This window comes from Electrona antarctica (genome assembly GCF_951216825.1).
Source record: "Electrona antarctica genome assembly, chromosome: 23".
NCBI lineage: Eukaryota > Metazoa > Chordata > Actinopteri > Myctophiformes > Myctophidae > Electrona > Electrona antarctica.
Window position 1 is genome coordinate 21,804,590 of NC_136804.1, and position 13,428 is coordinate 21,818,017.

The window sequence follows — 13,428 nt, forward strand, 5'->3', positions numbered from 1 at the left end:
CAAAACAGATCAAATATGCTGCCTGTCATGACAGAGGCTCGCTCTGTGTATGGTGATGATTGATCAGCCATCAACCAATTTACACATTTGTTTACCATCATGGACTACTAGGACTAGGACTGAAAACTGTAAAGAATCATTCTGTGACTGGCAATTAACAGATATGAATTCCTCTGTGTTTTGTTAAAACTTTATGGAATTTTAGAATTTATCTGATGTGTGATCAAATGTGTAATTATAAAGATCTCAAGGCTACGAATTATGCAATTCTCTCCAATGATTGAAGGTCCTCTGCTATTAAAACTACTTAATCCATAAGTATTTATTTACTTCACTGACCATGGTCTTTAGCTAAAATAGCTAAAAGATCACATTGTGAGCAATATAGGCTATACACACAATTCTTAATTTAAATTAATTTTGACTAGGTGGAGGGATAGGTCTTACGTAGTAGTCACACTCACATCACAACTTAATGGCCTAGCTGTGAAGGAAAACACCATTTAGCCACTTAAAACAAAACAAACTATGTGCAACCCAGATTCAGCTCAAACTCAGGGTTCAGGGTTAAATAAATTTTGCTCCTATGGCACTAAAAATGTGGAACGCCCGACCAACGGTCGGAAATGTGAATCCCTAGACTTCAAAACCGCTCTCAGCACTTACTTGCAGCAATTCGAAACTGGCCCCTGTAAAAAAAAAGTTAAAGATCACCCCCCCCCCCCCCCCAACACACACACACACACACACACCGATCTACACACACGCCGATCTACAAGCATCATGTTGTTGTGAGCTTAGATCTGCTGTTCTAATTGAATGTTCACCGGTTATGACATGCCCATAATTGGAATGTTGGGATTTGTGGGGTTAAAAACGCTCATACTGTAGGTGTAACGGCCAAGCTACACCAGGCTTTTCGCGCACAAAACGCGCGCGCTTACCCCCGCGAAAAGCCTGGTGTAGCTTCGCCGTAATGTAGAATACATATGGGCAGCGGCGTAACTAGACGCTAGTAGGCCCCCGACAACTTCTCCGAGTCTCTCTCGCGTGACTGAACCTCTCACACTATCTCTAAGGGAGATGCAGCCACCCGTCGGAGAAAACTAATTTTCTGTCGGTCATGGCCCACACTTCATGACCATAGGTGAGAGTAAAGGAACGAAGATTGCTCGGTAGACAGAGAGCTTTGCCTTCTGGCTCAGCTCTCAGCTCTCTTATTGTCAGAGGAACATTAGCCAAAAAAAAGCAGGCTCACAACACGTGAATGATTTGACGTCATTGCGGTTCTTTAATGACCACCTACCTCCAGCAGCTTGTAGAATGTCTTGTAACCATGGCGATCAGCGACGTTTGTCAAGTTGAGCTAAATTAGATTCAATCAAGACAAAGAGAGGGAATGGATATATTCATCTGATTAATTAATCGATGAGAACAAACGCAGCTCCGTTGTCAGTTTTCAATGTGTAATTAGGTAATTGAAGGGTGTAATTGGGTAATTGAAGGGTGCAATTGGGTAATTGAATTGAAGGATAATTTTTGTTTGTTAAAGAGTTAAAAACTCTCAGCCAAGGCTAAGAAGGTTATTTTGACATTCCAATCCATAACACACGTCGCTAAAAATATAATAATCCATCAGAATTCTCAAATCAACTGACAATTTTCAGCTGACAGATATTAATTCAACAACACATCCTTCATCAATACCAACATTTATGTCAAAGCATATGACATTAGGATATAACATAATGAATAAATGAATAAAATGACTAAATGTATTAAAATGTTGGTATTGATGTAAATAAAATAGCGATCCAACAACCAGTCCTGGTGCTCTGGTGTTGGTACTGTAGTACAGTATGCACGTACTGGTAGGCCTGTCACAATTATTACATTGTCACAATTATTTTAGATAATCACAATTAGTGGTTTCTTTGTATCTTTAAGTTATTTGTCATATCTGCCCTGTGCAATTTGTGAGCACGAAGCCAAAAGGCAAACAGAAATGCAAACAGTAAAGTTCCAATGTTCAACGCAAGAAACACAATGACGTTATTCGCAATCATTTGCGTAACAATTCATCATCAACTTAACCCATTTAGACCTGAGGACGATTCTACAAATGTCTTCGAAATCATGACAAACCGGATAAACCTCATGTTGCTGTCAGTGGTTCTCAAACTATTTCATGTTAAGGTATATGTATTTGGCCTCCAACCCCATCTCAAAATATGTTGTTCCAGGGACCCCCCAGAAGCAAAGATTTGAGTTAAAAATTATCGCTCTGAAAGGATATATATTCCAAATTTGCGCCACATATTAATGATTTTTCAAAAATAGCAGACCTAGAAGCTCGTAGCGTGGCACTCTGTGCCGCGCTATGAGCTTGTAGATCTGCTATTTTTCAATAGCTAAAGTATAACATAATGCTTAAAACACCAAAAGGGGTTCCCGCCCAAAATTAAATGTGTAATGGTGACAGCCGTGTGTATACCTTTAGCAGTGCTGGCTCATAGTCTTTCTCCACACTGGAGGGGAACAGAAGCGTGTCCACCTCGTGGAGAATCCCGTTGGCGCTCACATCGTCGCTGTATGTCACGTTGGCCTCGTTGATGAAGAGACTGCCCTGGAAACATCCAACATGACACACCATAATAATATATCCATCTGCAAATAGGAACTCATGACAATGTAGTCTGAAAACCCACTTTTTCAGACTCCATCATGGCCCATAGCACTTACCCTACCCCCTTAGACAGCACTTCTTAGACTTATATAGCATTTGAAACAGACTTATAGCATGTCATGTAGACAGCACAATAAGTGCATTGTATGTAGTCATAGCACTTCATAGTATATATGTACAGCATAGTATAGTGTCATTATATAGATATGTTCTAGTTACGTTCTTAGCTTACGCATGTTTCGCGATAAATGCATTTTACATATGTGATGTATTCCCATGCTTTTTGTTCTTGCTTAATGTAAGTCGCTCTGGATTAAGAGCGTCTGCTAAATGCCTAAATTGTAAATTGTAACATATAGCTGTGTGTGTGTGTGTGTGTGTGTGTGTGTGTGTGTGTGTGTGTGTGTGTGTGTGTGTGTATGCGTGCGTGCGTGCGTGCGTGTGTGCGTGCGTATCATTTGTGTGTGTGCGTATCATAGTGTGTGAGCCACACTAGTAGTAAGTAGCCTTGTCGAGCCATATAGCAGGAGCCTATCTCCTGTTTCTGTAGCGTGAGACAGCTTGATGTACACCCCCTGGACATGACGCTAGTATGTCGCAGGGACTTACCCCCAATCCAACCCTTGATGCTGAGTGTCAAGCAGGGAGGCACTGGGTCCCATTTTTAGAGTCTTTGGTATGACCCGGCCGGGTCTCAGGGCGGACACTCTAACCACAAGGCCACTGAGCTGGTCACTGAGCCACACTGCCACCCAATATCATCATTACAATCCGATTGTGTTGCCAATTATTAAGAGCACTTGCAATATACTCATATCCCACCGATGTGCCCTGACCCACAGGTTGGGAATCAAATCACTGTCATCAAGCATCTGGAGACAAAGGATCGGATAATAAAATATGAAATGTTGGTTACCTCAGATAGCCTGGTGGTGACGACCTCCCCTGTCATAGTGGTGATGTTTCTGGGAGTGCTCAGGTCACTGGGCAGCAGAACGTGACACATCACTATGTGGTTGCGAAGGACTTCGGCATATTTGTCCCTGTGCTTGCCCACCAGAAATGCCTTCATCTAAGACAGCAAAATAAAGTTTCTCTACTTTGACTCAGACTACAGGGAACGGAAATATTCAACATGAACATGACAATATTCGATACCAGAAGAAGCAAGCCAGAACCACCACAAAAGGCTCTGGTCAGGCTCTGCCAGTGGGCCTAATCAGCCTAAATCCCCTCACCTGTGCAATTAAACAGCAACATATCGTATCATTTGACTTTGTATCGTATCGTTTTGCAATGCAAAAGTAGTGTAATCTCTGTGTTCATGTCAAGGTGCGAGGTTTAATTACAATGTCCATGTATTTGCCACTTGCCAAACACTGTTTACTTATTTATATCCATAATAATCCTTTTTTCCCTTTGTATTATTGTATCATATCGTATTGCCATGAATCAGGGGTGCCCAAAAGGTTAAGGTAGATCGTGACCAGTAGATCACAAAGGCTGTGCAAGTAGACCACATGACATCCCTCTAAAAATATATTCTTTCTTCTTGAGCAAAGGTACAGAACCTTTAAAGAAACACTAGGGACAAAATAATTGTGGTGTCTATTCCGTTTTAAAGGTAGGTAGACGTGCCCATAGATAAACACAAAAGGTTGGCTAATAAACAGACAACAGGACAATGGAGCAGAGCAGTGGTTCCCAAACGTCTTATGCCCGTGGCCGTGACCTAAAAGAGAAATTATACATTCCCCCAACTTTCACCCAACTTAGTGAAAATAGCTGCCATTTTCACTACTTCTTTAAACATTCGTTTTCGAAATTTTAGAATTTCTTAGATTTTTCTTTTATTTATTCAAGAAATTATTTAGATTACTTAAATTCAAATAATTTAATTTGGTATTAATTTATGAAAACTAATGTTTATTTATATTTTATGTTGTTTTATGTTATATTTTTATAATTAAAAACAAAATGTAGGAAACAAAAAATGAAGGGAGTAGAGAGATTTCGCACCCTGTTGGAGCCATTGCGGTCCTTCAGGAAGGCGTCAGCGTTGGGAGCAAAGACGGTGAACGGGCCGCGGCCTTTCAGGGAGATCTCAGATATCTGAAAACAGCAGTAGTTTTACTTAAGTTAAAGTATCAATACTGATATGTAGAAACACTCCATTACAAGTATGTAAAACGTAAAACGTTTTACATACTTAAAAATGTAAAACGTAAAAGTTTGTGAAAGTACAAAAGTATTGGCATCAATATGTACTTAAAGTACCAAAAGTAGAAAGTACTAATTTTGCAGAATGTCCCATTTCAAGTTTTCAAATTTATACAAATCTTTTGAAAATAGCTGATCTACAAGCTCACAATGTGTCGCAATGCGCCGCATTGTGAGCTTGTAGATCAGCTATTTTCAAATGGCCGAAATGTATATAGGGCTGATGTGGTTATGTATGTTTTGTAATAATAATAATCAAAATCTACAAAGTAACTAGTAACTGAAGTTTTCAAATAAAAGTAGTGTGAATGGAGTAAAATTAGAGTAAAATAGAATATTTGCCTCTGAAATGTAGTGGAGTAGAAGTAAAAGTACTGAACATTGGAAATACTCCAATAAAGTAAAAGTACCTACAAATTTTACTTCAGTACAGTACTTAAGTAAATGTACCTAGTTACTTTCCACCACTGGAAACCAGAGGTCAAATTCTCATCCTTCGACTTTGACCTTGTGACGACGGCTGCACATATTCAGTGGGGATTTCAATAGCTATAACGTTCTTCATTAAGCATTGCATGATTATGGTCAGTATTCAAGTGCAGTATTCACTTACCATCAACCCAAGGTAGAAGTCCCTCAACTTCCTGGTGATCATTTCCTGTAGGGTTAGTGGAAAAAGTTATAATATCTTTGGCATTTTTTTACTATTTTAAATGGCAATGACTAAAAAATGGCAAATAAGTTTGGGAATAAGGGGTAAGGGTGGCACAAGATAGGGCCTGCCATGTGTTTTCTGGCGTACTGCATAATGTTTATATTTTAATGATCAATTGATTGTGTTCCAGTCCAGATTGGATCAATGACATATATAGTGTACTTTAAGTAGGAAACATGTTTGAATATAAATGTTATGTTATCATTAAGATCTTTGTGTTCTGGCAGTTATTTTGGGGCCCAATTGCAAAATCCATCGGTGGTTCCCGGCCCACAGGGAATCGTTTAACCAATTAAGACCTGGAACCAGACAGCTTTCTGAAAAAGTCAGTGGTTCTAAAACTATTTCATGTCAAAGACCCCCAAAATGATATAATTGGCCGCCGACCCGCATCTGAAAATATGTTGTTCCAGGGACCCCCCCAGAAGCAAAGATATGAATTAAAAACATTCGCTGTGAAATAAATTACCGGTATATTCAAAGATTTTTTCACATTTCTTTCAAAAATAGCAGATCTATAAGCTCGTAGCGCTGCACTCGGTGCCACGTGCTTGTATACCTGCTTTTTGTTAACAGTTAAAGGTGTCTCAGATGCGTTCCAGGTCAATGGGTTAAATCTATCTGAATGTGTACTATTAGCTGAAGGCCCTCACCTTCCCTATGGTGCCTTTACAGATGATGCCGTCTCCTATGAAGTTGCTGGGACACGTGCAGGTGCGTACGCCTGGACCAGTCATGTTGCACCTGGCGTACCTGTGACAGTCTCCGTTTTTCTGTTCATTTACATAATTAGATGTTTCTGGTCAACGTCATGATACACAACAGACCAGTACAGTTCTTTGTTCCTCATACAGTATATGCCGTTTTCTGCTTTTACTGTGTTGGTTTTGTTTATGTCCTTCTTCCGATCACTGTGTACTTGAAATAGAGTTCAATACGATCACTATAATCAGATCAGAATGTTTGTGAACAAACGCTTAGAGCTGTGTTTCCGGGTATAAAATATTGTTAAAAGTGTCCAGAACATTCGCATGTCTAGTTTGTCCACCTGTGTATATTTAGATCAAAATGATATATTATAATAGTGAAAAATAACAATATCATGACATGAGTGTCCGGTTCTTCCAGAATAATACTAGTATGAACAATACTAGTATGAATAATTCTAGTAGGAATAAAACTAGTATAGGAATAATACTGAACCAATGCTGTGCTGCTGTGCAGTTTTCTACTCGGAAACTGAGAATAAAACAGGCGATATCTGGCGAATTAAAGTCGAGATTTACTGTACCTTTCGACAGAGGTCAATCATCTTGCAGCTTTTTCCGTCTCCTTCGTAGCCATTAATGCAAAAACAAGATGTCTGTGTAGAGAATGCACATGTGTATTCTTCTTACTAGAAGCAAATCATATAAGCAAACTATATCAAAATGTACTTAAAGTACCAAAAGTAGAAAAGTTCTCACTATATGCAGAATGTCCCATTTAAGTTTTCAAATGTATACAAATATTTTGAAAATAGCAGATCTACAAGCTACAAGCTACAAGATCTACAAGCATCACAAGCTTGTAGATTGGCTATTTTCAAATTACTTTACCAAAATTGATCTAGGTCTGAAGTGGTCAATGTATATTTTGTAATAATAATCAAAGTCTACAAAGTAACTAAAAAGTAACTAAAAGCAACTAAAGTTTTCAAATAAATGTAGTGGAGTAAAAGTACAATAATTGGATCCGAGATGTAGTGACTACTAAAAGTATTGGAAATTGGAAATACTCAAGTAAAGTACAAATATCTCAACATTATACTGTATATATAAAAAAAGCAATAGGATTTACTTTGTTGGGTCCACTGTGCATACAGTGTGAATTTACATCACAGCCTCCATTACTTTCCAAGCAGGGATTTATTTCTGAGGAGGAAAAAAACAAAACAAAACAATAACTACACTTTTTCTCCTTTGCATGAAATATTTTGTGCCAAGAAATTGAACTCGAAGCTGGGCTGAATAAATGAGGAAACACAGCTGGAGCGCAGAAATGACGTCACTATAGTCTGGACAGAGCCGAAACGGAGATTCTGCTTTAAAAGAGGAGTATGAATCAACCCTTGAGCGAGCATTTAAAAGCGACTATGGGTTGGGACAATCTAATATGGAGGGATAGGCTATTCCAGAGCCTGGGGACAGCCAGAGCAAAGGCACCCATGTATTTTTTTATTTTTTTGCCTAGATCTCAGTATGACCAATAGTATCTGGTCAGCCTATCTCAGCGATCTAGTTGGAGTTTGGCCATGTACAAGACTGGATATTTAGTAACCAGTCCTTGAAGAGCTTTAAAAACAAATAATAACACAACGTTTAAAATCAATTCTATGAAGTGTGTGACAATGAAATGGGGTCTACTAATGCAGGGGTTCTCAACGTTTTTGGCCGGGGACCCCCGGAAATGCTTTGGCAATGTCTCGGGACCCCCGCCCCGCCCCCTCCCGAACCCCAATATAAATTGACTGCTACAATAACCTTAAACCATTTTGGGCGGGAACCCCTTTTGGTGTTTTAAGCATTGTTATAATTTAGCTATTGAAAAATAGCAGATCTACAAGCTCATAGCGCGCCACCGAGTGGTGCGCTACGAGCTTGTAGGTCTGCTATTTTTGAAAAATCGTGAAAATATAGTAAAAAAAATAAGTTTTTTTTTTAAATAATTTGGGGACCCCCTAAAATAATTTGGCGACCCCCCGAGGGGTCGCGACCCACAGGTTGAGAACCCCTGCACTAATGCACTAAATCATCTGACCTACCACCACAAACCAGTCCGTCCCCAGTATACCCTGGGTTACACACACAGTCCCTGCGTCCTGCTTGGGTCCTCTTGCACACAGCATAGACACTGCAGCCTCCGTTGTCCTGTGCACAGGCATCTTTGGCTATTAAGACGCACACACGCGCATGCACACACGCACACACGCACACACGCACACACACAGCTCAATAAATTAGGTATTCACACCTATAACATATTCACCAGGCATCAGCAGTCATCTGTAAACCATACACTTATTATTACTTTAATTATAATTATTATTATTAGTAGTAGTGGTACTATTTATTCTTTGCACTTACCTTGGCAATACGTGCCGTTGCCTTCAAATCCTGCTGCACAGATACACTGCATGACTGACGGCTTAGTGACACAACTGTGGCAGAGGATGGTAAAAAAACTAAATGAGTTGGGGAATAATTTCACTCTTATGTACCTGTACACAAGATGAAATCATAAAGTACAACCTTGAACCTTGATCATCAGTACATGCATCACTTTTCTACCGGGACATGCCCCCCTCATTCTAGACTGAGTGCCAAAAGATTAAGCAGCAAGGAGTGCTGGAGTTTGGAAGCGCTCGTTGTAAACCACTCAACGGTCCTGTACACCGCCTGTTTCTAAATGTTGCATAATGCAGGAGACAGCAGGACGTTGTGTTATTGAAAATGAGCGCTTCCAAACTCTGACACTTAAGAGAAATAATCGCCTGCACAGAATTTATTGACATAAAGTGACATAGCATTATTGACATAACATGTCTACGGTGGATTTTTATGAAACAATAACTTGCAGAACTTGCAGATAGGAAGCGGATAATTCAAGCTTTCCGTACAGCTGCAAAGTTGGTGAGTTTAACGTTGTTTAATACAATCTTTTCGGACTGGATGTCTGGGCTGTCAAGGTGAGAAAGTATTTTTCCCCCCACTCAGTACTAGGCCTTCCCGTATAACTTCCGGGTACGATGATGTCACGCGCATAGCCTCTATATACTGTATGTCAGCATCCACTCACTTTGCACTGGTATGACACTTCACCGAGCCACACAGCTCGTCAGCTTTGGATTCAATCTCTGCAAAAGTAAAAGACCAAAAACTCTGTCTGACATTGTAATATCCTGAACACTCATGGTTCCATTTAGTTCCATGTTGTACTCTCTGAGAGTTACAGTAAATGAACACTGATGACCTGCTTTCCACTGCTTTAACTGAAGCTAAATGTTTAGGCTATCTTACTCCTGCCCGTATGTTTAAAGGAGTTGTTCACCCAAACAATGACTTATTTTCAAATTTCTATCAATTACACACCAAGCCTTGAATTTCTGGAGAATGTGACGAAAACTAAAATAATCTCCATGAATAGGAAAATAAGTAATTTTGGGCTTGTCATCATTTTGTACAGTAAACATCACTTTCATACTTTCATCGCAGAAGACACCTCTCCACCCCACGCTGCAGTCGCATGTCCCATCACCCTTCAGTCCGTCTTTACATCGGCCATTCTTGCAAGCACACTCTGTAGAGAGACATTTGTTATTTAGTTTTCCACTTTACCATGATAATCTGAGACTGCTCATTTTGTATTATTGCGTGACACTCGGATGGTATCCTACCAATACCATAAAATCCTATCCTACAATAAAATCATATCCTTTAATCCATTATTATCCAAATTGTTCTTACTACATAAAATGAAGAAAAAATTATAATTGTGCTCTCTTCTTTATAGTAAAATGCTGGACCTGGGTTTGGGGTACACACACCGCTGGCTCAGAGGTGCAAAGTTATAAACCCATGACAAGCAACAGATCCAGCAAGGCCGGCCTTGCTGGATCAACACGCAATATAATTGTGTGTTGATGTTCATGCATGTATTTAGTCCAGGGCTTCTCAAAGTGGGTGCCATGGCACCCTAGGGCGCCTCGACGCAAGTCCTGGGTGCCTCAGAATACTTTGAAAATATTTGGAATTCATCACTGCCACATCAGTTTTCTTAGAGTAGATCCTCTTTGGGAAACAGACCTGAGTTGCACTGAACTTGGTGTGATATTTTTCAGTACAGTACACCAAGTCTCTTCACCAAAATAGCAGATCTACAAGCTCTTGTGATACGTTGTGAGCTTGTAGATGGACTATTTTTTGTGAATGTTCCCCCCAGAATAGTGATGCTGGCGGTTTAAGTGGTTAAACGCCAAGAATAAAAGTTATTTTCAATCTCTCCCAATGGAAACAGATATTCTCTCAAGTTTTCCTCGTGCCATTGTATCTTAGGGGTAAAGATTTACAAATTTGACATAAATGTAAGGTGCTGTAAAGTAAATGTAATTCAGGTGCAGAAACCTTAATTGCACAACAGTGTCGGCAAGAACGCACAGTCAGCGTGCTATAACGACGAGACATAACCACCAACGGCAGTAGATCGTGAATGCATGTCCCACGTAGTTATTCTCATGCATTTTTTATTTATCCTTAGTTGATTGGTCTGAAATTGCACATGGGCACTGAAAAGGCAGATGTTTCACCTGGGGATGCATGCATCCCCAGGTGGATTTAGTTAGTCTTAGCAATTTCTTCTGCCATTTAGCTTCACTGTTACTCTCTATTTATTTGGCAAGCCTGACATTCTTTCTCCCAATTGTATTATCATTTTGCAGGTGAAATAAATGGGTCAGTAAGATACATGTCATACCTTGATCACAGTGGATGCCATATTTGCCCGTCTGGCAAGTCTCACACGCTGTCCCATTGAAGCCTGGACCGCACTGGCACACTCCGGTCCCATTCGTCCCGTCCGTGCACACCCCGTTACCAAAACAGGCCTGGCCCTTGGGCCCGGGGCACGGTTCACAGTGCTCCCCAAAAAAGCCAGAACAGCACTGCCGCATCTGCAGAGAGTGACAATGGTTGTAAGCTCCTCACCGCTGAGAACATACAGTACTCTAGGCTGAAAGGTCCAAAACGCAGAGAATGGTTTTGTAGTTCACATCATGCCTACAGGTGTCGGGAATCATCCATAATATGACTTCCCAGACTTTTCAGAAAACCCTTACATACTGTATGGTGTATGCCATTAAAGCTGCAATCTGGAAGTTATTTGAATGAATAAGACATTATTCGAATGCAATATAACTAGCATATCTGCAGTGGTTGGAGGTGGTCTACAATTCCATTGACAAGTTTAGACCCTGGTGTTGGGTAGGACACAGGTGTTTAGACCCTGGTGTTGGGTAGGACACAGGTGTTTAGACCCTGGTGTTGGGTAGGACACAGGCGGTTGACGAAGTAGTACTGCCTGAAGCTAAAAAAAAAGGGCATTATCTCCCCTGGCGAAGCAGGTACAAATCTCCTGTCGCGAATCCTGGGTTGGGCATGCAACTTACGGATGGCAGCTTTAAGCCATGCACTATACTTCTGATTCCACAATGATACTCACAATGGTGGTCTTTGTGCAGACAGTCTTACAGCCCATGGTGAGCAGTCGTTCGCCGTCGTACATGCGGCTAAACATGCACTTCCTCCGCATTGTCGCCTGCTGGGGAACACAAAAGAATTGCAGCCAACATACAGTAGCGTAGAACACACAGCACAACACACAGCAAGATGTATTTTGGTCGGAGTCTCTGAATAATTGAAAATGGAGGACCCTGATGTAAACAAGCCTTAGTGCTTTTTATAGTGTTATCCTCGTAGCAGATTTTGTATTGACCTGTACTTTTCATTGAAATATACCCAGTCTACAAACTGTTGATGATACAATTTTCAATCAAACATTCAGCTCAACATCATATAGAGAGAAATCCTACCAATGGGATGGATCCGTTTGTGCAAGCCTGCTCCTTTGGGGTGAAGCAATCCTGACAGCTTCCCTTCGGAAACAAAGACATTTTCGGGTAATCAGCAGGAGTTTGATTTCAGGCTATGTTGAGAAGGTGGTTCCCGCTGGTTCCCAAACACTGGGTCGAGACCCGTTTGTGGGTCGTGCAGACACATATATATGGGTCGCGGTAAATATCCCTTCGTTTTATTTTAATAATTATATATTTTTAAGAAAACAAAAAAAAGAGAGAGAGAAAATCTTCATGAATTAAGAACAAATACAATGATTTTTCTAAATAATGCAATAAATACATTAAAAAAAATCAAGGAAATTCCATTCATTAGAAAACAAATGTTAGGAAGTAGTGAAAATAGCTGATCTACAAGCTCTCGAAGCGACACGTTGTGAGCTCGTAGATCTGCAATTTTCACTAGTTTGGGTCCCAGGGGAGACATCCAAATCTTTCCTCTGGGTCTCGAGCTAGAATGTGTGGGAACCACTGCTATTCACAACACTGATTGAAGACTGTAGGGATGATTTAACACTGGGGTCACCATGATGTGTTTGAATTGTGCCGTGTCACAGCGATTCCTGTTGATCTCCAGCACTGACGTCAGGCCGTGGATCACCCCTTTGCCGGTCATTATGTTGGACACGTTCACCTGCGCCTCGTTCACAAACACCTGGAGGACAGAGGAGAGAGAGAGCAGGGCTGGGAATGAAACGCATGAAAAGAGGATAGGAGAACCACATTGTCATCTCTCGTCTGCAATAATAATACACATTATACAACAGGTCGTTTCGAGGAAGCAATCTGATTGGTTGAAATAGCCAGCCATGCTTAAACAAACCCATTTTCGGTAGGCTAGTCGTAGCTACATCTGTCATTAAAACATTATTTAGCGAATATCTTAGTTATAATGAAATTGAGTTGACGTGTGTTTTTAAGGGTAACTGTTTGTATAATCTTCTGCGCTGCTTACAGAACTCGCCTATCGGCTCGTTCCTACTGCAACGCAGGTGTGCCATTAATGGCAATAAAGCATGCCCTCTTGTGTAATATTTAACCCTTGAACTCTGTTGGCGGTATTGGCGTAATTGACGTCAAAATCCAGCACTCCCGTTGACATAATTGACGTAATGATTTGTTTCCCCTTTTTTACACAAA

General features: G+C 40.5%; 1 protein-coding gene across 4 annotated transcripts in view; it reads right to left on the reverse strand.

The window, feature by feature from the left end:
• The window catches only part of stab2 (stabilin 2), a 95,135-nt gene that overhangs the window by 30,219 nt on the left and 51,488 nt on the right, over window positions 1-13,428 (reverse strand). For 3 of the 4 annotated variants that reach the window (XM_079494586.1, XM_079494585.1, XM_079494588.1), the window contains 16 exons: window positions 12,815-12,943; window positions 12,247-12,309; window positions 11,877-11,975; window positions 11,133-11,328; window positions 9,864-9,959; window positions 9,459-9,516; window positions 8,747-8,820; window positions 8,425-8,550; window positions 7,461-7,534; window positions 6,913-6,984; window positions 6,275-6,394; window positions 5,520-5,564; window positions 4,706-4,798; window positions 3,603-3,758; window positions 2,495-2,626; window positions 1,307-1,366 (listed from right to left, as the gene is read on the reverse strand). In XM_079494586.1, the coding sequence (XP_079350712.1) occupies window positions 1,307-1,366; window positions 2,495-2,626; window positions 3,603-3,758; window positions 4,706-4,798; window positions 5,520-5,564; window positions 6,275-6,394; window positions 6,913-6,984; window positions 7,461-7,534; window positions 8,425-8,550; window positions 8,747-8,820; window positions 9,459-9,516; window positions 9,864-9,959; window positions 11,133-11,328; window positions 11,877-11,975; window positions 12,247-12,309; window positions 12,815-12,943 (1,593 nt within the window). The remainder of the gene's footprint in view (window positions 1-1,306; window positions 1,367-2,494; window positions 2,627-3,602; window positions 3,759-4,705; window positions 4,799-5,519; window positions 5,565-6,274; window positions 6,395-6,912; window positions 6,985-7,460; window positions 7,535-8,424; window positions 8,551-8,746; window positions 8,821-9,458; window positions 9,517-9,863; window positions 9,960-11,132; window positions 11,329-11,876; window positions 11,976-12,246; window positions 12,310-12,814; window positions 12,944-13,428) is intronic. The other variant, XM_079494587.1, reaches the window with a different exon arrangement.